At 34.7% G+C, this 26,916-nt stretch overlaps 1 protein-coding gene across 1 annotated transcript; it reads left to right on the forward strand.

Moving 5' to 3' along the window:
• The first annotated feature begins 2,000 nt into the window (after positions 1-2,000).
• LOC128177628 (uncharacterized) lies at positions 2,001-25,005 on the forward strand. Its single transcript, XM_052844426.1, has 28 exons — positions 2,001-2,143; positions 2,718-2,853; positions 6,197-6,262; positions 7,116-7,343; positions 8,101-8,215; positions 8,327-8,474; positions 8,631-8,751; positions 8,858-9,050; positions 10,045-10,189; positions 10,530-10,755; positions 10,872-11,033; positions 11,955-12,097; positions 14,287-14,479; positions 15,518-15,573; positions 16,837-16,986; positions 17,342-17,450; positions 18,269-18,322; positions 18,458-18,984; positions 19,130-19,307; positions 19,403-19,540; positions 19,693-20,645; positions 20,777-21,019; positions 21,128-21,207; positions 21,316-21,421; positions 21,541-21,694; positions 21,889-22,213; positions 22,326-22,526; positions 22,640-25,005. The coding sequence occupies exons 2-28, from the start codon at positions 2,755-2,757 to the stop codon at positions 24,547-24,549; spliced, it is 7,023 nt and encodes a 2,340-aa protein (XP_052700386.1). The 5' UTR covers positions 2,001-2,143; positions 2,718-2,754; the 3' UTR covers positions 24,550-25,005.
• Positions 25,006-26,916: the final 1,911 nt, after the last annotated feature.

Raw genomic sequence — 26,916 nt, forward strand, 5'->3', positions numbered from 1 at the left:
AGACACGTCACAATGCACCAACGTACTAATTCACTTGACGTTACGTTTGAATTTTGAACAGATTTATATCATTTTTAGAAGTAAAACGGACTCAATTTGTACAGCAAATTCCAGAAAATTAAATTATAAGGAATGAACTCAATATCTACCCAAGTTATACTCGTATAACCTGGGTTAGAGCAATTTACGCTTTTTTATAATCCGCTTCGCGGATTATAAAGCGTAAATTGCCCCAACCCAGGTTATTATAGCATTGAATCATGATTTTTTGAAGTATACACTCTCATAACTGCCGCAGTGTGTGCATACAAATTGAGTAACGCGCGTTAGCGCGTTATGAAAATTTGTATGCACACACCGCGGCAGTTATGAGAGTGTATACTTCAAAAAATCATGATTTAATGCTTATATTTACATTTTTTAACTTTTTGCCTTGTCTGCAAATGTGAATTATACCTTAAAATTCCGATCTTATCCTAAGGGTAAGTTAACATTAATGGAAGAGCCACGGTAACAGCCACAAGCGTGAAGTTTGATTTTCGCTTGTGACGTTGCAGTTTACAGCGTTCAACGTTTGTGACGTCATATTAAAACTCGTCAATTTGACCTTTGACTACTTGTTGCATTTAGAGGCATTTAAACATCACGGAATTTAATGGAAAAACACAGTAGAATGTAAATATACGAGTATAACTTGGGTAGACATTGAGTTCATTTCTTAAATATTCGTGAAAAATACCATTACAAAATTTGTCGTTTTAAATCAGACCATGCAATAAAAGGATTATTTTGGGAGATGAAAGAGTCTAGTGTTAAAGTAAAAAGACTGAAATTGAAATCATATACACATCCTTTATGTTGCTTTAAGTAAGCGTCCGCAATCTGAGTTCTGCGTTGTAATAACAAACTAGTGTATTATGCAAATTATTTACATTGAATCCAATAATAAGTATTCCGCATATTTTTGATTATCTGCAATATTGTTTAATTATTTCATTAGGCATGAACCCTGATTATATAGGTCTAGGTAGGTACACGTGATTGCATGATACAAAGAAAGGTTATATTATAAGATAGCATTTGAATTTTGATTTTGATTTATCAGTTATAAACGTGTCATTCGAAGAGATTAATCAATTTCAAGCATATAGATAGAATCTGATTAATGAGCTTTTACACATTTTATTTGATTTACAATTACGGGATGAATGATCCTCATAAAACATGTAAATCATTATTTTTGGATTAATAATAAAAATTATAACATATATGTTTAATAAATCTGAAATTTTTGGTAGTAAATCTGAACGAAATGGAATATTGTCATTTTGCATTAATCATCTAAACTAATGCAATTATTCTTAAACCATTTTTCAAAAACTTGTCCATGCTTCTTACTCTGTGTTATGTTATCGGATAAAATTTTGCAGACTTTCATTAATAATGATCTTTTTCAATATCATTATAATTTTTGCCACCTCGGGCATCGCTTTATCAGAAGAGGTGGTGTTTTACTGATAAAGCGTACCCGTTAAGTCAACATACAATCAGATAAATAGCCTTAAGATTTTAAGAAAAAAGGTGTTAATTCTTCAATCGTGTAAGTCTTTGTAACCAGTTTGTAAAACTACAATCAAAACATCTCAAGTGCAAATATAGTCATGTTTCATATCATTTCCTCGACAGCGAAATTCCAAGTATGGTGGTTCTCTAAGTTTATAAATGCAAATTCACACTGCAGTCATCATTATTAATTATCAATGTTAATTGCTGGGAGCCCCGGTATGTAGCTTGACTTTTCATTCGTCTCTGGATGTCTCTGTTATATTACTTTACGTATAGAACCATTTCGTTTGACAGTTAATTATCAAACCGTACCAGTGGGCCGCTTATATCGCTCTGACGTATCTCACCATAAAAAATATATTTCTCAGCGCTTCCCCTAGTCACGTGGTCCTTCTGGCAGTTCTGTCTTAGTTTGGTGGTATTGTTTATGAGACTAGAGCAGTGATAACTTTGGGTTCGATATGGCTTCAATCCCAAGGTGACATTATGATTTCCTTGTGATAAATTTTGGAGTGGATATTATAAAAAAATATATACATTTACAATTGGTTTGAAGTGATTACAAATCCGTAATTAGGTAAGTCTCCATATAATCTATATTTAGTGTCGAAGATTTTACTCTCTCTGCAATATATGTAATATTTGATCAAGTAATCCCACCAAAAATAAAAGATTACCGAGGTCACATTTATTTGGCAAGAAAGACTAGAGGATCCGGATAGATTTATGTGATTCATTCTAATTAATCAAATTTTTAACATCGTAAACGAAGATAATACACAACAATGCGTGTAGTACGATTATGCATGAAATTCGTCATTTTTGGTTTTACCTTTACAACCAACATAGTCCGTCAACCGTTTCCTTGTTACGCAAGTAACATCCACGCTAAAAACAATACGTAAAGAGGTGACTTCTAATTAAATGCTTTGTACGGACTGTAAACATTTGAAATTAGTCCAAAGGATTGTCACCGTTTAGAAAGTTTTGTGCTGCAAAGGATTGTTGCACAATATGGTAATTCTTTAACAGTTATGGCTTGTTTCAGTCGTTATTTCTGTAAGTTGAATGTAATAATTCGCCAGCAAACATGAATTTGAACCCCCTTCTCGCTGAAATTCATGTTTTGTCATTCTGAATTTTTGTTTCAGTCATCCATTTGAACCTTGACCTCAGCCAGTAGTTACTATGGCAATGAACCCAGACGATCTTAGTGACTTAGAAGTGTTGGATGAGAATACTATTGTCCAGGCTCTAAGGACCCGGTACAACAGAGAAAAGTACTACGTAAGTTCCTATTTCGTCAGTATATAGATCTTTTTACGCCTTCTTAAAGTTATCGAATATTAATCAAAGTAATTAATTAATTAATTTAATTGAAACCACTATTGTTTAATGAATACAATGGATGCTAGAATAGGATTTTAATGGGAAAGTTTGAGGACGCGTCGATTTGAAAGTAATTAACATTTTCTTGGCACAAAAATAGCATACTAGACGTCAAGTAAAAAAGACACACTTTGATGATAGAATCTTGATTCGTAACAGAAGTTATTCTTGAGTCATTTTTGTTATCTTTATCTAGTTTTGGTCACATATTGTGAAATCTGTTTTTTTTCTATCAATCCAATCTTTGTTCATCCGCGTAAGAGTGACCATACAATACACGGCGATTATGACCACTACTTGTTTTACACCTGTTAATGACCCAGTAATGACAATGACCCCGGGGTCATGTAGAAACAAATAATGCCGACATTATGCAAATAGTTTCTTGTCACATACACCTCGTAAAGCACGGGCTTGAATGATATAATGAAGTAATACTCTATTTTGGTCAGAACTGATTGAAAATCCTTCCTTGCCAAGACATTTAATGACTGATATCATAAGGATATGGTATGAGAAGGACAGGCAGAAACTTTCGAATGAAAAATAACAAAAATTTCATCAATGATGACATGAAGTTAACCCATCAAATAAGACACTTATAGAATCTTTAGATTGTCATTCCCTCGCTGCAACCATGCAGTGGTCCCATTAAGATAATTTTGAGGACAAAAAGTGTTTCTTGCTCATTGGAGAACGAGCCTTAGGATAAATGTTATAATTTTTATTGGGTCAGTTGGTCTTTGTGTTAAAATTGCATTAGAAGGTGTGTTGTTAATTTTCTGTCCGACCTTATGTAAGGAAGCAGTAATTACCTAGAATCAGAATAATAATCGTTTTCACCTTGACCGGTGTTTTGTGATTACTTTCATTTTACTCATGTGAAATGTATTGAATCCTCATTATGATTCGTATTTAATTGTATTATCATAACACTTTTATCAATTACCATATTCAGTAACCGTAAATGCTCTCTAATATGCATTCAGAATATAATTACGAAATCAAATAAATAATATGTCCGTGTCGTGATCAAGGAAGGGTGCATTCTTAATCACACAATTCAACAACATTCTTCCAATAATTAATTTTTCATTCGACTGTCACTGAATTTTTGGGGCGTTTACCCCCTCTGTCAGGTTTCCTATAAGGAAGATCGGCGAAAGCGGTTCATTAACATAACAAGTGCCTCACGTCTGTGTCCAGGAGAGCGCGAGGATAAACGAAGTTATTTGGTTAAAATAAAAACTATTACGCAGTTCTCATCTAGAAAACCCTTTAGTTTTTAGATATTCAGACTTTACAAATCGTACTGTCAACTTTTAAGTAAAATGAAGTTAAAATGGAGGGGGAAAAACCTTACCACTAAAAAACTTGGTATGAGGATTAAATTTGAGACATTTCTTTACAACATTAAAATTATTGTGTATAACCGTGGTATATGCATTTGGTTGTTTTCTATAGTTAAAATGGGGATTGGGTCTGATATCGGAATGCATACATATTCAAAAGAAAATGATAACAGTATAAATTAATGGTAAATTCAGACTTTCGTTTTTGAAAGTGGGGGAGGAGGCAGATTCATCCAAAAGATCTTGACAAGCAAAAAAGAAATTTTTAAAAATCATAAAAATTTCTAATCCGTTTGTGTATGGGGGGGGGGGGGGGTCATGGTCCCCACAAAAATGGGGCAATAATTAACTTTTTATATGTAAGTTTAAAAAAAAATCTGCGAGAAAAAGTGCTACTTGCCTGAAATTATAGTTAGAGACATTGGACAAAGTCTAAGCACTTGCTCAAATAAAGGAGGGTTTCATTAAATATCAGAGATGACATCTCTTCGATCAGGAATGGTTTTTGAGTTACAACAGTACTTTTTAATAAAAATTGGTTAACAAATGACAATAGAAAGAGTTGTTCAGATATTAGAAGTAAAATTGATTTATTGACTTTCAGATGATGAAGGAAATAATAATCGTTGTACTTCAATCAGGTGCAACTTCTATCAAATCAAAATGAAACGCACGTGTATATCTTAAAATGGAATTACCTTAAACCTTGTGATTTTTCCGCTAAGATCTTTTCCCGCTATTTTCATGATTGTATCTAGATTAGACGCAAACAAAAGTTAGCAATTAGTTATATTGGTTAGTGTTTGACTTAAATTTAGAATCGTTAAGATAATCAGCGCAAATAAAAAGAATAATGCAAATTTACTATGAAACGCAACAGGTGAAAATTTATAAAGAGTACGGTTAACTTAAATCACATCTAGTGCCAATTTAGACTAAATTATTTTTTTTTTTTACCAAAGTAAATTTAAAATGTGTTGAAGTTGAAGATTTTGATTGTGTGCAAAGATACTTTTTGGGAGTTGATTTTAATCAACTCTCCTATGCAGTTACCCAGACAAACCGAAAGTGAAACAGTGTTTGGACCTCAGCACAAATCATTGCTGCTGACAAGACTTAGTTCTTGAAAATAATTGATAAATTTGATGTAATGTATGCTAAAGCATTGTTTTTCAAGGAAACTTATTTATAAATACCTTGAAAATAGTCAGATTTTAAATGGTACGAACAATTTAAATATTTTTTGTAGTCGTATGTATTCCTACGCCAGAGTTCAATATAGTCTTGTTCAACTCGACGCTCGGCTGTCTCCGTAAATCCTTGTCGGAGATTTACGGTGTCAGCCGAGCGTTTTGCTAGAGTTCAATATTGCCTGGATTCATACAATTTTCGAGAAATATTTCTATTACTGATACATAGTTTGATTGAATTAATTTTATCTTTAAATATTATTTAACATGATTCATGTGGGGGTTTCTCGACATTCTTGTCGAAAAAGTCCAAAAATTCATATTATAAAAATGTGCGTAAATCAAATTGGAAACTATATATGTACTTGTCATGCAAAATAACATATCATTGATTTTAAAATAAATAAACATCAAGAAAATCAACTCCCGTCAGTTCTTCAGTACTTTGATTTCTTCATCGTATACATGTGTTGATATGAAAAGTTTTTTTTTCATTCATAAGATTCAATGGTCTCCATTAATCTGGCCGACATGTTTGTTGATATTTTGTACAATAAGCAACTGACTTGTCGGAGCATGGTGATGAGAAAGTAGTTTTCTGAGTTACATTAAGGAGGGCGGGAAAAGTCTGTAACTCCCCCCGTGTCTTTGTGAGAACAATAACTGCTGGATACTGAAGTTGTTTTACTGTTTTTTCAGACATATATTGGTGATATTCTGGTCGCCGTGAACCCCTGCAAGCCTATCGGTCTGTTTGATGAGAAGGTAAGCTGTAAGCTTGAATGATTTATGACTCGCATTATATTCAACCCTCGAAAAAAGAAAACAGAGCGCAACAATATGCCAAAAAATAAAAACAATTAAAAAATAGTCGCGCATAACACAATAGAACAGTGATCATTTGTTGACCAGCATAATGTTAACAATCAAGGGAAACTTTTTGCATGTCAGAAAGGGTTTTGTTGAAAAGAAACGAATGGAGAAATCATTAACTGAATTTTCAGAATGTGGAACATCATATTTACATTAAAAACGTAGAAAAAACTCCATAAACTTCATATGATAATGCATATTTAGAAGACGTCCATGAGAAATAGTTGTCTTTTCTGACAATTGTTCGTAATTGTACACATAGCAATGACCTATGAATTGCAAAGCGTTTTATAAGTTAATTAACCCTGGTCCGTAGTTACTTACATGCGCTCACATCCAATCGCGAAATTATCTTTCTATCGACGACGACATTGGGTAAATAAAAGGAAGCCTTTATATGTATCTTACTAATTTTATGCGTGATGAAGGACAGTAATTCATATATGAATTTTTAATTATTATAATGTACATGTTTGATAAGTTAGAAATAAACACGTTGATCGTTATACAATGCTTTGATTCAGTTTTAAGAATTGATAGGTCGTTAAGCACGATATTCATGCAATGAAATACATGTATGCCCGCATCCAAATTCCCAAACTTTCAATTTATTTTTTCCTTTTGAAACTTTTACTTAGCAACACAACTTATCTCTTTTCTATTCGTACCTTTTGTAACACTTGTACTTTATTATATTTAATTTTCACTAGAATATAAGATAATGTATGACTTTCCCACCTTGTAGCAACATGAGGAGTACACAGACTTGGTTACTCGGACCCAGCGCCCACCTCACTTGTTCTGGAGCGCCGACCATGCCTACCGGGCGCTATGTAACACCGGAAGAAACCAGTGCATCTTGGTTAGTGGCGAATCGGGCGCAGGAAAAACCGAGAGCACCAAATACATGATCCGCCACTTAATGAAGATCAGTCCAAGTGACGACACACAGCTGCTCGACAAAATAGTACAGGTGCGTGCTAAAAAACATCCCACGTCTGATATAGGTGTATCTTAGACGAAATTATACATGTTAAGTGATCCATCTTCCGTTCAAAATTTTGTCGTTATGATGTGAAGTTATCAGTCATTGCCACTAATTAGCATTATGAAACCGTCAAATAAACGATCCGATTTTTTTTGACAGCATAAAAAACAAAAACAAAAACCATTAAAAAGGATTGAAACAAAACCCCACCTATAACCGCGACCAATAAAAAATAACAACAACAAGGATTAATACAGAGAAGATTCTTGATGTTCAATTTCTTAGAAAGGTTTTGCCAAAACCAGAAAGTCCTGCACGTTCTTGTTTTATTTTCGTTATTTCCAAATCCCGCTATTTATGCTCATTATGAGCTGTATATTATAATCGAGCTACTTGCTGTTAACGTACTTGGTGAGCCATGAGGTCTGTTCAAACATTACTGGTACATATAATGAGTGTTAGTACTGTTCTTAGGCAGGGAAACATGGTGTTTAACACAGACCGCGGAAAAAGCCACAGCGACATTGTAATTTACGACCGTGTGAGAACTATATATTCTCTCCCATTTGCAATATTCTGTGATAGTCAAAAACACAGTTACAACTTCATCAGACATACCCCCCCCCCCCCCCCCCCCGTTATTCTTTGTAGAATAAAGCAAGAAACTCAACTATGCATTGCATCTACTATTGAAATAAATCTGCAACAAAGTAAAAATATATTTTTCTACTTCTATCCTTAGATAAATCCTTTGCTTGAAGCCTTTGGTAACGCTTCCACTGTGATGAACGCTAATTCTAGTCGCTTTGGGAAATTCATCGAGCTCCACTACACAGAAAATGGCCGCCTTCTTGGAGGTACGAAAGTCATGGTAGTGACAAAAAGGCTATATCAGTTTTGATTTGAATTGTCCATTGTATGGAATGTCGTGTAGGTTAGTCAATAATTAATATCTTCCATTGTTTTAGCCAAAATTGACGATTACATATTGGAAAAATCACGTGTTGTACATCGTTCTTCCGGTGAGAAGAACTTCCACGTGTTCTACGCATTGTTTGCGGGTATGTCACGTGAACGACTTCTGTACTACTTCCTGGAAGACCCGGATTGCCATAGGTACATGTATATAATAATAGTTTGCTGTCCCATCAGTACTTGTTCTTTTATACTAATATACAATATATCATATAACTATCCTTCACGAGTTTATAATCTCAAATTAAACAATGAGCATAACTAAGACATTACAAGTCCATTATGGATTTATTTTAGAATCATGCGAGATGAGGATATCCAGAATGGCGTATTTCGAGATGCTGAGGAGTGGGAGCATTACAAAGCGATGTTTTCTTCTCTCACCTCCATCATGGCACAGACTGGTTTCAGCGAAGAGGTCAGTCATCTCAACAAGACTTAATGCTTTTGTTTTCACTTTTTCGCTATACCCAAGAAACATGTTTCATTTCTTTATTCAAAAAAATCGTATCGTCCTTTTGTAGCATATCCAAGTGATCTTTCTTATATTGGCTGCCATACTACATCTTGCCAATATAGTATTTATGCCCATTGAAGAAACAGATGGGGTTTCCGTTGCGGATGAATACCCGTTGCACGCGGTTGCTAAGTTACTGGGGATTGATGACGAGGTTGAACTCACAGAGGCGCTAATTTCAAACGTCAGCACAATTAAAGGTAAATTTTTAATTTTGAACTCTCGCCATTTTTGTTGCCGTAAATACGTGAATATTGAAAACGTAAATAACAGGGAAAATGATTGACTTAAGTATAAAAATATTCATTATATATCAAACTTGGAGACAAGATCCCCATAAGTGTTTCATTTTTGGAATAGTTTTTGTGTTGTTAGAAATGAAAGAGGTTGTCATTTGTAGAATGTTTTAACAATTCATTCATTATTTCATTTCTTTTGGCTTTGTGTCATTGCTCTACTTAAGAGCCCGCGCTATTAAGTTATGGCGTTTCCTTCTATCTCCCTGCGGTTTTGCGATAATGTTGGAATTCATCATTCATTAGTGACAAGTATCTCTCTGTTGAGTAGCCTTACACTTAGACGTTAAATGCCTTGGATATGAAATTACAATCAAGCATCTAGAATAGGAACACAACCAATATTTCATTTAAAATAATTAAACATTTTTTTCCGCCCTTCAAACTATAATGATATGCCAACTTTATCTATATTTCGTCGTTAACATTTGCACCTGATGTTATTTTTAGCGCAGCTTTGATTTTATTTCATATCTGTCGGCGAATATGCATTTTGTTGCACTCCAGTGTGACATGTCTAGAGATAAATTCGCTGCGTCTCAAATACATAACTGGACAATGTTTATTCATGAGGAGCTTGGCTGGTACATAAACGTGTCAGTTCTATTGCATTTTGCTCCGACCTTTGCTTTTGTTGCCGTCTTTGATTACCATAAACATTTTCTGCATTCATAACACAAAATTATCCTATAGGGTGTCACTGAGGGTTTTTTCCGAACTGATATATACTCAATGTTTTTGTTATGTCTGATAATTTGCAATAATTTACAATAACTTCAAAAACTATTGGGAAATATTTTTGAATAATCACAAATACGTCCACAAATGCACTTGCTTCTTTTATCCATACCATTTACACGTTAGCCGTGTGGTAAACATAGAATTTTTGTCATTAAAGGGGAAAGAATTCAGTCCTGGAAGAGTCTAAGAGAGGCCAATGACAGCAGAGATGCTCTTGCTAAAGACCTCTACTCCAGACTTTTTGGATGGATTGTCGGACAAATCAACCGCAACATCTGGCCGAATCAGCGCCGACAGAGCCAGTAAGTGACCACGAATCACCAAGCTCCGATCTCGGGCATTTCCGATAACTGGAAAAAAATTCAAATGTTTTTAAAGCGCAATCATCATCATAACCCCATTCTTATATAGATTGAACTGATGTATTAATTTAAAAAAATGTTGTTAAGTTCAGAGCTAACCTTTGTTAAATATGCAATGATAGTACCTAAATTATACAACAGTTGACCTTCTAATAAGTTAGCAGTGACAAAACCTTACACAGCCAATACATGTACTTAAAAACTACTTTGGATCAACTTTACTGGAATGGCCCGCTTATAATCCATTTCCCTCCTTTCATATTTGCTTTGGTTTTTTTAGATTAACACGAGGTTCTTCCATCGGATTGTTGGATTTATCCGGTTTTGAAAACTTCAAGCAAAATGGCTTTGACCAGCTTCTAATTAATATATCAAATGAAAAACTCCAACAATATTTCATGGATTACATATTCCCCCGCGAGAAGAAAGACTACGAGGCTGAAGGAATAGAATGGAGGGATATCGTCTACCATAGCAACGACGATGTTCTGGAGCTTGTGTTTAAAGTAAGCCATCTTGTTTTATGGCATAACTATGTATTGGCAATCACTGAATACGCATCGTTCCCAAATGTCGAAAATTTTTGCAATAGAAAAAATGGTCTATGTTTTTATTGTTTCAGAGGGACGGCATTCTTTCGTTGCTGGATGAGGAGTCCCATTTTCCACAGTCCAACGACTCTTCCCTGGTCCAAAAACTCAACAAATATTGTAAGGACAGCACCCGATATGCCGCAACAATGGGCAATAGAGTGGCTTTTTCTATTCGCCATTACGCCGAACAAGTAAGAAAACGTTCTTTTCTTTTTTCTTTTTTTAGCATTATTGATGTAATTTTTATTAGCAGGCATTCGGAAATTTTGATATTGGTCTAGCAAATATACGAATTATATAAATTGCAGAGAGATATTATACATGAATTCAATTTGATTTTTGACATGGATAATATTCTATACATGTATCACGTGTGAATTTTTTTTATCTATTTCCGTGAAAATTAACATAAGCACAAAAAACCTTTTCAAAAGAATTGCAAAGGAATTAATCACAAAGTAAATCAATAAATGAGATCAAGTATATTGAATTATTGGTTTTTGATAGTTGATTAATTTGACAACGACATTTTTTTGAGATGTCTCTTATTCATAAATTGATTCCGAATACCTTTGATCAAATATCATTACGTTTCAGTCATCTATCAATCAGTTTTCACTTTTGAAAACTGTCATTTATAGCGTACATTTATTTGAACCTATCAAAATTTGAATATCGACTTATAGATGTAATATTTGTATATTTATTCGTTGTTCTGAATCGTGTTTTTCGTTAACTATATTTTTATTCATTCATATTTTTTACATTTAAACAACATCTAATTCATAAAACTTTTGTCACATCAATAATTGATTTTACGATTGTATAAATCCAGCAAGTCTTACTCACCCAAAACGTGTCAAATTGATTGTAGAGATTTTTTTTTAATACTTGAACACCTCATAAATAAACAATTATTATTTTAAATAAATAATAAAGTTAGTCAATACATTTGTTTAAAAAAATGAAAAATCGACAACTATTTTGTTTGAGAGATACCAAGGAGAGAGAGAGAGAGAGAGAGAGAGAGAGAGAGAGAGAGAAAGAGAGAGAGAGATGACACATATCAACAAGTAAATTACATGATATCTCTTGATTTCGCTCTTTTTAAGGTAACTTACGACGCGGATGGATTTTTGGAGAGGAACCGCGACAAACTGAGTCAGGACTTGGTGGGCTGTCTGCTGAATAGTAACAACAACTTCATCAAGGATCTATTCACCGCCTCGATATCAGAAACAGGAACTATCTCGGAGTGAGTAACCTTACTTACACAATGTGTATCTATCATGACTCCTACACCAACCCTCTGTACAAAACATATGTTAATTTGGTTTTACTTTAAAACCCAAAACCACGTAAATCTTATGCAATTCCTATAAATTCCTTAAATTATGTTAAAATTGTCAGTCAAGATTTTTTTGTATTTGTTTAATCTGTCTTTTTTCAATGGTTTATGATATGAAATAGACTCAGTATTTTATATCGACTTGTTTTGTACAGTGTTAAAAAAAATTTAGTTTTAAAAATAGTTACAATTCGTTCTTTATTTGCCAAAAAGTAATTAAATTTTTTGGAAAATAGATTAATAATTGCATTTTGAATGAAGTTTTTAGAATGTGTGTATGGTTATGTAGCTATAAGAACTCAATATGTTTTATATTTTGAGTCCTTCACTCTGAAATTATACTTGTGACGGTCTGTAACGATCAAACTCCTATTCCTACCTCTTGTATGGTCATTTTCAATTCAAATACCATAATATAGATTCTGCAAGAAATGATCATATTTACAAAAATGCCTTCTTATCTTGTGTTGAAATGTTTAGAAAAATTAAGATAAACTCCGCTTGCATCATTTCTCATCGCTACAAAACCTGTTTGTCTTCATTCTTAATTTCGAGTTTACGTATGCTCCGAAACAAATAGATTGTGTCTAATGATTAATGGAAGAAAACTCCCTTAAGTTTTAATTTAATTAATATCGTGTACAGTGTTTTTCTGTTTCATATCTATCAATGTGACATTACGTCGTGACTTTCTGTGCTTGGGTTTTTACAGAATAACAGCGATGAAAAATTCATTTTAGGGTCTTAAAAACATTTGTATTTTTTAATATTTCAGAAAATAGTAGATTCGGGTCAAAATTTTCATCTTAAAAAATTGAATCATATTTACATTTTAACTACACTGTATTTTTCTTAATTGATAACGGAATTCAAACAAAAACCATTTACTATGTAATAGTCATTATTTTCATTCTTTAAGATGAAGAGTGGAGGAAAATGGAGATAAACTATTTCAAAACAAATAAGAATATTTTTTTAAACAAATCACGATCCCGTAACAATTTTAATCACGTGGGGCTATAAATAAAAATCTTGTTGCTTTTTGTACACACAATAATGAGCGATCCCTTGGAATATTATAATGCGGTTTTATAGACTAGATAATGACATTCAATCATCTCAAATCGATGTCCAGGTCCGCGTAGCGGGCATGAGGTGTTATATGTAACGGACATTTTGTCATGTTTACGACTTCCACAAGTTGGGCCTTTTTGGTCATGCTACCTTAAGTAGTCATTCTAGTACTGAGCGAGTCTTTTGTGGTGGGTCGTCCATGTTAAACGGAGGCTAACTGGTCAGGGATTTCTGTTTCTGTGGGTATGTAAGGTTTTGCTAATTAAGTTTGATTTTTTAAAAAGAATATTTAAGTTTTCACGTGCACATCAATTTAATTAGTCAATTTAAATCGATTCCAGTTTAATGCTTAATAAGCTCACTACTTAAACCTTTTATTCAGGGATTCGTTTGTGCACTTTCTGGACAAGCACTGTCATTGAAACACGACTATTTGAAATTGTAATCCATTAAAATTAATATTGTTGGATTACTTTATTAAAAACAATTATTACGATACATGTATATGTACAATTTCTGTTTTTCTATTATTCTTCCACTAACAATAAAAATGACCATGCAAAAACATCTTCAACAAGTCTATTTTAAAATAATTACCTGTATGTTTGAATTTGCTTTATTTATATTCAAAACTCAGCTTCTCTGACCTGATGATCACAGGTGTTGGTAGAGTATCCAGTAATATTCTTTTTATTACATGCATTCATCACAGAGTCGTGCATCAATGTAAACGCCCGTTTGATTGGTTCATTAACTTGACCTTTACTTTACCGACGTTCTTTCTATCTGTCAACATTCCCCACACAAACATTGCTACTGACCTATGATGCCGCTTGTTTCAGAGCATTGAATCTGATTACATATTATAATTTAAGAATTTGGTTCAGCACAGGTTAAGTTTGAAACCAAACCGACGTTTCCTCTTTTGGGCGGAGAAAATGAATGGTATTTTTCTATTTTAGTTTAATACAAAACTCCCGCATTGATCATATTTTCATTCATTTTTTTTACTGATTTTGTAGCTTTGCGAGCAAATGTACATCGCGGCCCAAACTCCCTGCAGTGTGGCCCTCACAGATTGACCCAGAGCGCCTACGGAGATCCCTTTCTCGAAAGGTCTCCAATCGCATCAAAAAGAGCCGAGAACTGTCCGGAGAGAGCAGCAAATACTCGTCTTTGGGTCGAGCATCGCCAACAGTCACCAAACATTTTAAGGTAGGATTTATGGAATGGAGATTCTTAGTTCGTGATAACTTTTTTCAAAGTCTTGCAAAGCATACGGGATCATAAGGTGTCTTCATTTTAAGTTTATGACTGACAAGGCGCTATATAGAGTCTTGGGCACTGTCACATTGCACATTTTGTAAAAAAAAAAAAAAAAAAAAAAAGAAGAAAATCATCATGCTTCAAAGGAATGACTTTTTTTCTTTAAAATGGACTTTTTGTTTTAGGATACAAATCAATCGGTATTTCCACCATACACCCATTATTTAAAAACAGCAAAGACGAAAATCCATATTTTATTTGCGCAAAACAAGGCATTCTTTATGTGGTAGCAGACTCTGGTAAACGGTCGTAAATTTTGATATTTCATATATGATTTCGTAAACAGTTTTTGGCAGCATACTGATAAACAACACTCACTGACACAAATTAGCAACCTTCCTTTTTAATAATAAAACAAATTATTTACTATTTAGAATATACATATTTATAATCCTGATACAGATTAACTATTTATTACATACTCTGTACCCCCGACATTCAAGTAATTTACTTCGTTTTCTTTCTCTTGTCTGTTTATAATTTTTGGACCTACATGAGCTCCCTTGATATGTCTAGTCGTGAAAAACCTACCACCCAAGTAATGATTTAGTGCAAACATTCATTGCATACGTCGTATTGTCAGACAACACGAAAAACGTCATATATGTCTGCTTAACCTGAAACCCTGTTTAAACTGAATCAAAATGGTTTCCAAAAGTTTAACGAAAAGTAAAGCTTACCATCATTTTATGTAAGCGGCGATATCTATTGATACACTAACTAGTATAAATTAACTAAAATGAATAATACAAACATAGAACATTAAATGAAAAATTATAATATACATAATGCTGAATGAAGTCCTCTGTAAATACACGTTACATCAAAATTAATGTTAAGTATAGAAAAAAGAAAGAGGTGAATATGGCAATTGATTCATACATTATGTATGGATATAATTAAACCGTTGTATTATTTTTATTTCAGAGGTCGTTGTCCGATTTGATGACCAAATTGTCACAAGCCCAGCCATTATTCGTCAGGTAAAGACGCCAATATTTACATGTATTTTAATGCTTGACAATAGTTTATTTCTGTACATCTCTATAAACGTTACATGTTTGACTTTATTGTTTGATAGAGAAAGTATACTTGAGATATATATAATACACCTATTGAAAGTCTCTGTTTTGAGTATTAGAACATCTGATGGGTAATTATTTCAAATTCCTTTTCTTCGAATCCATGAAATTTCTTTTTCTCTATCTACATTGTATTCGTGTTTCGTGTCTGTGCATTTGATTTCTTTTTCTCTATCTACATCGTATTCGTGTTTCGTGTCTGTTAATTTGGATTCTTTACGCATTATACACTTATGTGCCCATTTTTGGTTGGTATTTCTTAAAGATTGAAGTGTTATTGGATTGGTCGCTGTGTTTCTTTCTCAATTTACTAGTTTGGTTTACAATAACATCATATTTTTTACATCTCGAAGAATATGTCCGTTGAAATAAACTTTTGTACATTTTTTCAAGAATGTACGAAAGATTAAAGGGTTAAATTAGTTCTATGTTCAGAATATAAAAATCAACCACTTAAATTCACATATGTCAGTTATGCTAATGAAGAAATGATTTAAGACTCAAAAATTTAAGAATTATGTTTTTGAAGACAAGTGAATAGAACATCGCTCTTAAATTTTCAATGCAGTTTAAGCAATTGTATGTTTCGTAGGTCATTTATTGCTCCAAAGGACAAAATTAACGAAATAAATGACAACACAGTTAATTGAATTGAAGTAGGAGTAATAAGCCGGAAATGGGAAAATACTGTAGTTATATCAGGAACTGTTGCTCGACACGCTTGGGTGCTCGCCCCCAGCGCCTAGCAAAAGTGACTAAGAGAGGAATATGACAATAACTGTTGAGAACCGCTAAAACAGCACTAGTTCCCGAGCAGTGACAGGCTTAAAACCCAAGACTGATTGTCAATTCACAAAACTCGTATTGTTTTAGTTGGATCTGTGGTGTCCTAAGGGCAAACTCCGCCGCCTTAAGAAATAAATTTTAAGTAGGGCCTCTTGGTTTTAACACTGTGCGTGACGACGGTCCGTTTTTAAAATAAAATATTTTCTTAATTCGGAAGGATGATTTACTAGCAAACCAAAAATTATTACCTGTTCTGAGGATATTGTTGAAAATACATCGTGTTGTGTAAGAGGCTATATTTCTTGTGCACTTTGAGAAACCTTCATGTTGCATTTGGAAGCATGGAATTAAATTTTCACGCATTTCGGAATACTTTAGGTGCATCAAACCCAACCATTTTCTATCTTCTGGGAAATTTGACACGGAGTTGACCAGACGACAGTTGCTATGCAACGGTTTAATGGAAATAGCTGAACTGAGGAGAGAGGGCTATCCAGTTAGAATCCGATACGAAGATTTTGTCAAAAGGTAAATTTTACACATCTTCAAAAGGTACATCAAGTTCATATTAAACCACTTCTGAAGTGACAGATTCTTGATTGACGAAGAAGCTTTTAAATCACTTCGAAAAAAATGCTTGACATTTTGACATCAGATTTGATTTACTTTTTAAAGATTTGATTCAATAACATATGTCATAGCATATTACATGTACTTAATAAAAGTCAAAAATATTTCAAGGGTGATAATATATAACAATGACACACATTATTTAAAAATCGTTTTATTATTGGTATGATGTTTAATAATAATAAAAAAAAAAATAAAAAAACAATAACATAATTATTCCTGTTTAAAAAGTACAAAACTTCTGTGCCTATAGATATGCAGAACTTTGCCCTCCACTACCAAATGTTGCTGACGATGTTTCTATATCTCTTGGCATTCTAAAAGGGGCAGACATAGAGGGGTTTGGAACAGGTAGATCTAAGGTAATTTTTAACCTCCTAATTCACGTTTTCTCAATTTCAATCACTTGATAATCCACATTTTTAAAACAATTTTCTAGTTTCTTATGGTTGAGATTTTTACTTTTTTTTAAAATAATTTATATTTTAAAAGCTTTCCGAAATAACTTACATACTTTATATTGGATAATTTAACATATAATAAGTAGAAATTACTAAGAGTGGTAACTATTATTCATAAGGTGTTTTAATTACTTGTCAGTTCGTTCTGGAATAGTACTGTGTGTCGCACCAAATGTCATTCAAATCATAATGATATACATTATATTAAGCATATTAATGTACATAACTGTACGGCCATTGAAATAGTGTCCCCAGAAAACTTTATATTTTACTTTTAATTTAAGGCGTATAGCTGTAAGAAAATACAATAACGAATATGAAAAAAAAAATAATACCAATAGATTAATGTATGAGAGATTATTAAAAGAACGCGGTAGGCAGGACATTCTTCATGTATTACGCCATGTTTGCACTGATGGGATTGTCAATAAACGTTTTGTTTTTGTAATAATCAGGTGAAAGTTTTTGATTTTTTTGTTGGTCAATTTTGATTGTACGTCACAGGTGAAATTCATCAGGTACATTACCTGACGTTACGTACTCTGCCTCGCCACAATGCATGATGTTATTGCTAGCCCACATTCCTCGTCAGGATCTGGACAAGCATGATCGCGTCATGCAATACATCATGTTTTTCGCATACTTACTCAATGTTTCAACACCTTTTATGACCTACAGTTTTGTATATATCTAAACAATGTTCTATTTATTATTTTCAGCTGTTTTTAAAATATTGGCAACAAGATCGACTGGAAACAAATCTCAGAAACTTTGTAAGTTGATCATTCTTTTCATTTATTAGGTAATAATATGGTAGATAAATCCAAACCAAATTTTTATGCTTGCTGGAAGTAATGCGTATAAGCAATTTGATGGCTATCATTCAAAAAGAACCAAATGAATTGTAGATTGAAGAAAAGGAAAGACAACGAAAATTAGAGGAAGAAGAAAGAAAAAGGAAACAAGAATTTGAAGAAAAACAAAGGCTGATACAACGAGAGCAAGAAGAACAGCGCAAAAAGAAAGAAGCAGAGACGAAACGAAAACTCGAAATTGAATTAAAAACCCGAAAAGTTTCAAAACCTGAGAAAGATAACAGTCTGTTACCGAAATCAAGTTCCAAAATGTTTGAAATTGGAGTAGGCGATAGTTCTTCTCCCAGTGGAATGCCAATAAGAGGATCTCGCGATAGTGGTCTAGATTTTGATGACGTTCTTTACAGAGAAGCGATGTCTGAAATGGACAACGCAGACGATTACATATCACGTGACTATCATACAGATTATTCAGGTCGTAGTCCTAGTATTGCGGATACAATTGAGGACAGTGTCAGTATGCCAAGGAAGGGAGGAGTTCAAAATCAGTTTATCGAAGATTCACGAAGCTCGGACCAAACGACTGTAATCGAAGAAGACAAGCCAGAGCCAGATCAATGGTGTGTACCAAAAACGACATCAATCAGTTATACCATACCATTGTCCATAAAGTTTGTTTTACAAGCACTTCACTTCTTTTTTCTTTATACACTATAATGCCACAATTAAACTGTTGGTGTTTTCATTTATTTTTTATGTATTCAGGCGCCCTTACGATATTTTCCAAGTGTCAGAGAGGGAGTTTGAAGATGATGATTACTTCTTCAAGGAGATATTGAAGGGGATTCGTCTGTTTCTCTACTTCTTCTTCGTCATCATCATCATCGCTTGCATCGTTGCCAGCAAGCTCTCGCTTCTGTTGTTAACTTCAGGGATTAATAAAGTAAGACCACCACTTTGTTTTTTCATTTCATTCTGAATATTTTACATTTTTGCATTACTTCAGTCTTATTCTTTACGTATTTGAACTAATTGTAGGATGAACAAACGAGAGGTCATCATTTATTTTCATTGCTCATTTGTCTCTGTGGACCCATGGCTTTCAACTGGTTTATGGCCTTCATGAAGATTTTGTTCGGTGGAAAAGAATGGCCATCCATGCAAACGTTTTTTGTCGTAAGCACTCTACTTTAAACCACAGCTACATGTCTGGGGCTAAACAATTGATTTTATTTGATTTCATTTTGATACTGATTAAATTCAAAATTACTTCATTTGGATTTATTTAAAGAATCCGACCTTTAACCCTAGGTCATCTTGTTTTTCAGCTTTTGGTGATAGAGGGATTACAGACATTCGGAATGTGTCTCTTACTGTTTCGAGTATTACCATCCACTGACTTTTTTAGAGGATTGATTGTAACGTTTGCAGTATGCCAGATTCCGAGTCTATTAAAGGTCATAGTTCATGAGAGAAGGCCAAATCTCAGCGTGAGTGAGATCGTGGCTATCATAATGAACATAGCAGCATTTCTAGTTCAAGTCTCTGCCATTCCGTTCTTTTCCGTCGGCAACTTCATAATGCAAGGTAACTACTCCATCATGGAAGCTTACAACGAGACCACGACCTTAAGAACGTCCGTGACCTTGAACCAGACCTGTGACTGGGAGCTGCCGCTGTCCTTGATACTGTTATCAATCGGTTGGTGGGAGAACTACGTTTCTGGAGAATGGACCGTGTTCGGGCGAATCACCATCCCATTCAAACACTGGCGGTCTATTCTACAGGACGTCAGAGAAACGTCCTACTTTCTAATCGCACCTTTCAAAATCGGCTTGGCTATCCTGATGGCACGACTGATCACAAATAACACAAACTTTGTTGTCCTTGGCACCGACGAATTCAACGCAACAACCAGCAAGTACTCATCAAAAGCGGAAGAAATAGGAGTATCGTACAGCTTGCTCTTTATACAGATGGGCTCTGGGATAGTTTGCACATACCTAGCTGGTCTAGCGTGCAAACTGCACATGCAGAGAACGGCATTCTCTTTACCACTGGTGATAGGCCCTGCAGTATCTTTGCTGTTGATATTCTTCCAGTGTGAATTCGATTTTCTTCCAATCTACTGGCACACAGGCGGGTGGTTTTGTCCGAAATCAACGGATCTTTACTCACTCATGATTCCAATTATTTGCGCCATATTGGTCTGGTTGTCTTACTGCATCACAGTCTCTCATATCTGGTTTCCACAAAGCGAAAGAATGGCCAAAATTGAGAAGTACGTCGATAAATTAAAATATAGAAGGCATTTTTCCTTCATTAGAGTAAATTCTCAAATTACGGGCTGCGAATCATTTTCTAAATATTAAGCTGTTTTCATTATAATTCATTACATATTTTCCTTTTTAGACTTTTCGTAACTCCACATTTCGAAGGCATCTTTCCGGACTTTACCTTGACTCTTCGACGCCGTCGTAATGATAAGGAGGTCAAACTGACCGGCTTTGATACTTTCCGCTATGTTGGCGAGGATACGTACTTCACTGATGACGTATACAGCACAGCAAACGTCACTCCACAGGTGTACGCATGTGCTACCATGTGGCACGAAACCCGACAGGAGATGACCCAATTGTTGAAATCATTATTTAGGTATTCATTAGCATTATATGAGTTTTATTAACAAAAACCATTTAAATACATGTTATGTATAAATGTTTGTATGAAATGGGAGTTTTGATAAAGTGTCTTACTTTGCAGACTGGATTACGTTCATTGTGCAAGCAAACTTGCGCAGGAAAAGTTCAGAATTCACGACCCAGATTTCTATGATTTAGAATGTAAGTAATTTTTTTGACGCAAATAAACTACGCCTGTTTAAATTATTCGTCAAATCCATAAAAAAATTACTTTGCATTTATTGATAATTTTTAAAAAATGTTTTGCAGTGCATGTCATTTTTGACGATGCTTTTGAACTTGATGACACAGTGGATAAATGGGTTCCAAACATGTTCGTCCGCCAATATATTGATTGTATGGAAGACGCTGCCAGGTAAAATTGTAAAATTTGAAATTAAACTGAAAACCCCCAAAATTATGATGTTGTTGTGCTGATATCTTACATTTTGACAAAAAATTGGTATATTAAAGTATATTCATACTATTGAACAGGTCAGTAGTGAAAGGACCAATCAACATCCAGCCTCCTGAGAAGACGGCGACACCTTACGGCGGACGCCTGACTTGGATAATGCCTGGACATACACGCATGGTTGTACACTTGAAAGATAAAAACAGAATGAGACACAGGAAACGGTGGTCACAGGTACTTTTGTTTTATGTGTCCTTAGGGCATGCATTAATAAAAACACTTACTTTAATATCGGATATCTGCTTTGGATCACAATTGATGTCTTCTGTCTCTCGCCTTAATTTTTTCTATTGTGGTGAGCCACAAGAAAGACAATCCCAATTATTATCGATCAAGTCTGATAAGATGTGTCCTGTCTTCCATTTCAGTGCATGTACCTGTATTACCTTTTGGGCTACAAACTTTTTGGATCCAGCGAAGCAGACAAATATATGAACGAAGACAACGAGAGTTCAGTATCCAAGCTTAAAAACCGCAAGAAGAAGTCTAAGAAGGCACAACGCTCTCGCCCTCTCCGATCCCTCTTCATGCGAATGACTCCAGAACAGTACGAACAGGCAGAAAACACCTTCCTGTTGACGCTGGACGGGGATGTTGATTTCAAACCCGAATCTGTCCGTCTTTTGATTGACAGGATGAAGAAGAACAAAAAAGTAGGAGCAGTATGTGGAAGGATTCATCCTATTGGCTCGGGTAAGACATGAATAAATGCAACAGCAAACTTTGATTCAATATGATTGGTTTCACATTTACGAAAGTTTGGAAAAATGTACTGTATGATATGATGTGATACATTTATCTTTAGGTCCTATGGTGTGGTACCAGCAGTTTGAGTACGCGGTTGGTCATTGGCTGCAGAAGGCTGCCGAGCACGTTTTTGGCTGCGTTCTTTGTTGTCCTGGATGTTTTAGTTTGTTCAGAGGTTCTGCTTTAATGGACGATAACGTCATGAAGATGTACACAACAAAACCAACAGAAGCCAGACACTACATTCAATTCGAGCAAGGTATATTTCATTCCAATGCTCCAACGTTTGATGTTTTTTAATATGCTTTGATATTGACCAAACCTGTAAATATTCATAACTTTTCTGAATGTTCCTAACCTTTTTCATTATAGGCGAGGATCGATGGCTTTGTACGCTGATGCTTCAACAAGGACATAGAATCGATTACTGCGCAGGTGCTGATGCTTTGACCTTTGCCCCGGAAACATTTAACGAGTTCTTTAACCAGCGTCGTCGGTGGTCACCTTCAACCTTGGCAAACATGATGGACCTTCTGTCGTCCTGGCGTGACACGGTCCGTATTAATGACAATATAAGCCGGCCTTACGTCCTGTACCAATTCGTTCTGATGGCATCCACCATCTTGGCTCCTTCCACCGTCATTCTAATGATCACCGGGTCGTACCACTCCGTGTTGAATCTCTCTATCTGGCAAGGTTACCTCCTCAGTATCCTCCCCGTCGTTGTGTATCTAGTCATTTGTATGACAATGAAAAGCGATCACCAAATCACGGCAGCGGCCGTCATAACAGCTTTATACACGGTTGTAATGATGATAGCAACAATTGGAACCATCATTAGTATCGTCACTGAGAACTTTGGGAGTCCTAACGTGGTGTTTTTAAGTGGACTGGTGACGATATTTTTGATTGCTGGGATTCTTCATCCACAAGAGTTCTTTTGCCTTGTGTACGGTCTTCTGTACTTCTTGACCGTGCCATCCACTTTTGTATTGCTGACCGTGTATTACCTGTGTAACCTCAACAACGTATCATGGGGAACCCGAGAAACGCCGAAAAAATTGACCAAAGAGGAAGAAGAAGAACTCAAAATTCAACAAGAGGAGAAAAAAAAGAAAAGGGAAAGCAAGAGCTTACTGAATCGCCTCGGATTGACGAGTCTCATCAGTGACGCGCGGGAATTACTTCAAAACTTCTTGGGTCAGAATGTCAATCGTAAAGTAGAAATCGAAACAAAAACTGAAGAAAGTCAAACTGAAGAAGAGAGTTTTCTTCTTCAAAGACAGATGTCAAGGAACGATCGCAGGTCTCAGCAATCACAGGAAACTCAGCCAACTGCCAAAGAGCCTGAGGATGTTGTTCCCCAGGGATGGGAACCCGACCCCGACAACCCATACTGGACTACTATGGAAATATTTGGCAACGGTCCTGTTACCCGATTGGAGAACGACGAAATCGATTTCTGGAAGTTCATGATAAAGAAATATCTCCACCCACTGGACGAAGACAAGAGTCATAAAGAGAAGATCAAGCAGGATTTAATCTCCCTGAAGAACAACGTCGTCTTCATCTACTGCATGATTAACTTCCTGTGGACCATCATCACTCTACAGCTACAGGCTATGGAAGACAAGCTGAAAAATTTCTACATCATCAACAAATATGAACCGTTGTCTCTCATGTTTCTTTCGATTTTCGCCCTGTGTATTGCGTTGCAATTCTTTAGCATGTTTATTCATCGCTGGGGTACCTTTCTCCATCTCATGTCAACCACGAGAATCGATTGGTTTAAAACAGTTCATACGGAGGAGGACTTTGTCCGATTTGTTGTCAGCGAGGCTCAGCGATTACAGAGATTAGAGCCCGAGCCCGACTACGATGATTTACCTCCGGATTATGATGATGACGATATGACCACGCAATCGGAACAATACGATGAACTTCCGTCTCTTCCACCCACCCCCGGCTCTACGTATCGACCATTCCAGAAGAAAAATTCGCGCATGCACAGAACTTCTAGAGAGAGATACAGTTCTGATACGCCCATTCTGCAACAAATCTTTGAGGATAGGCTTGAAAATATTCACCGGAAGTGGAAACAAGGCACGCTTGCTTTCCGCCCAACCAATAAATTAAGTCGCACTGACACGCATAGATTTAGTGTGAAAGAAAATCTTATGAGACAAAAAATGTTTAAACGAAGTTTTAGGCGCATTAACAGTAAAGATGGACGAGGTTCCGACGAAAATGTCAATCAGTCTGTCGTTGTAGACATAAACTGAAACTACATCACACAAATTCATATCCCGGAAAGTTTTCGTCGCAGGCGACGATTTCGTACCCCATTCCTGCTTCCAAAGAAGTGCTTCAAGAAAGTTCTCTCAACTAAAGCCTATCCTTTGGGAAGCATGTAGAACACACCTGTACGCTTACCATCGAGGGATGATCGCGGAGAATCGAATAGTGTGTGACTAAACCGACAATCAAACCCTGTATTATTTACTAGGACTCGGGTTTTATGGTTATTCAAGGAAATTAACCGTGTCAAAGTTATACTGTCCCTAACTTTTCATGTATTAACTTATTTGAATGTTGTCTTTATTGTCCATTTGAGAAATATCGTTTACTTAGTAGAACTGAGAATTCCCAGTTCTTATGTCTTACTCACATTTCTAACTCGTATATACAATACATGTAAGATTGTATCTTTCACAAATAAAACTATGAAATATATATTATCACCGATATTGTGTATGTTTTATTTTTAGCTATTTACCTTGAATCCATTAGCAATATGGTATTTATAATGAAATTCTTCATCATGTTTGTTGAACACAATATACTGAACACCCACAGGCACACCCCTACCTACTTATAATATACTTATATATACATTGTAAGTAGGAGGTATGTTTTTTTACTGTGAGAAAAACATGACGTGAGGTGCCCGTGTGAATATCAATATGAAATGTCCTCAAGAATGCATCTGATACAACTATTGCGTCATCAAGTCATTTGCATTTTCCTGCAATCGCTACCTTCACAGTCCGTATGAAAAACCTAAGAAAGTTTTTTACTGTTTATTTTTACATCACATTAAAATCTCTCTTAATTTTCATCTTTTATGATACTTCTATTTTGATATATCGTTTCAAAAGAAAATATAGAATGAGGCTTTATTCATAGGCATTTAGTTACATTTTGCATGTTATAAAATATTCTAACTCCATACATAGCCTGGTTTTGGTAAACGCAAATAAATAAAAAATACATTTTCATTGAAACGTCTCGGGTTATGTAAGTAAAAGTACAAGTATTTTAAAATATCAAAGTTACAATTTACTCCAAACATTGTCATAGATCAAAACTGTTAGATTCGGTGTTGATCATGATAGACTGGTTAAAAAAAACCTTAATTATATAAAATAGAAAATACTTAATTCATGTAAATATATCCCTATGAACCATAATTATGGAAATACTATAGCGTACCTCGGGTGGATTTCATCAAAATGTAATTCAGGGTGCCAGAGTATTCGTGTGCTGATACGAGTATTGGCTCATCAAAAACTTATTAAAACCACGAATCTCTTGATACATGTATCCTTCGAATAATTTTCTGTATTTACTGTAGAGGCAGTAACTCTTGCAATGTGAACGTGTTAAGATATATGCGAGTTGTTAAATATTTAAACAATGTAGGGAAAGCAAAGATTAGCAGTTAAATTTCTTTTATAATCTTTATAATTTTTTTCTACTCTGATCAAATATATAAATGTGCTATATAGAACATAATATTGCGAAATCAACATAGAAACAATGTGTCAGAAGCACAATGAATGGTATAACATCAAGAAAGATTAATGTCTGGAAATCGAGGGGCGAAGAATAAATTAAACGAGGGGCGAAGAATAAAAGATGTACATATAATAATTTATGACAAAGAAGCGGATCAGAATACTATAGTCTATCCCAAGATATTTTTGCCGCATATTTTCTTAAATTATTCTTTCTTTTTTTTTTTTCTTTTTTTTTTATTTCACACATTCTGCAGACTATGATTATGATTATGATGCTTTAAATATAATAATTCAGAAGTGCAAATTTTTTTTTTTTTTTTGAGAGAGAGAGAGAGAGAGAGAGAGAGAGAGATAAGGAAAATTCAAGTAAAAATTGGATTCCAGATGTTCCAATGAGTATCAAAAATCTCATTTTCACCATTTTTATAAGAAATAAATTTCTGTGTTTCATAGAAGAGCTTTAAAGACGACATTGCATAAGAAACACTCAACTGTTTCTCGGTACACCTTGCTGTGTAAATATAGTACTTTAACCAAAGAAATATGATATTAAGGATATCTTTGCTTTTACCAAGGATGCCTAGAATGAAAGTTTTCTTGGTAAATGTAACCTGAAAATTGATTTTTTCTTCTAAATAATGTTTAAAATTTTCAAAAAAAGATTGAACACATTCACAATCCCACAGTATATGTTCTATAGTTTCCTCTTCTCTGTGACAAAAGGTACACATTTTAGAGTTCATTTTTTTTTAATTTTGAATAAAAAAGAGTTTGTTGCTAAAATTTTGTTAATTATTCTGTATTGGAACCATTGAAGTTTACAGTTTTTTGTTATTATGAAAGGTAGTT

This window comes from Crassostrea angulata, chromosome 3 (genome assembly GCF_025612915.1).
Source record: "Crassostrea angulata isolate pt1a10 chromosome 3, ASM2561291v2, whole genome shotgun sequence".
Classification (NCBI taxonomy): Eukaryota; Metazoa; Mollusca; class Bivalvia; order Ostreida; family Ostreidae; genus Magallana; species Magallana angulata.

Coding starts and splice junctions, on each gene's coding strand:
- LOC128177628 (XM_052844426.1), top strand. CDS start 2,755: ATGGCAATGAACCCAGACGATCTTAGTGACTTAGAAGTGTTGGATGAG. Junction 12,098..14,286: donor GAAACAGGAACTATCTCGGA/GTGAGTAACCTT, acceptor CTGATTTTGTAG/CTTTGCGAGCAAATGTACAT. Junction 18,985..19,129: donor AAGCCAGAGCCAGATCAATG/GTGTGTACCAAA, acceptor TTATGTATTCAG/GCGCCCTTACGATATTTTCC.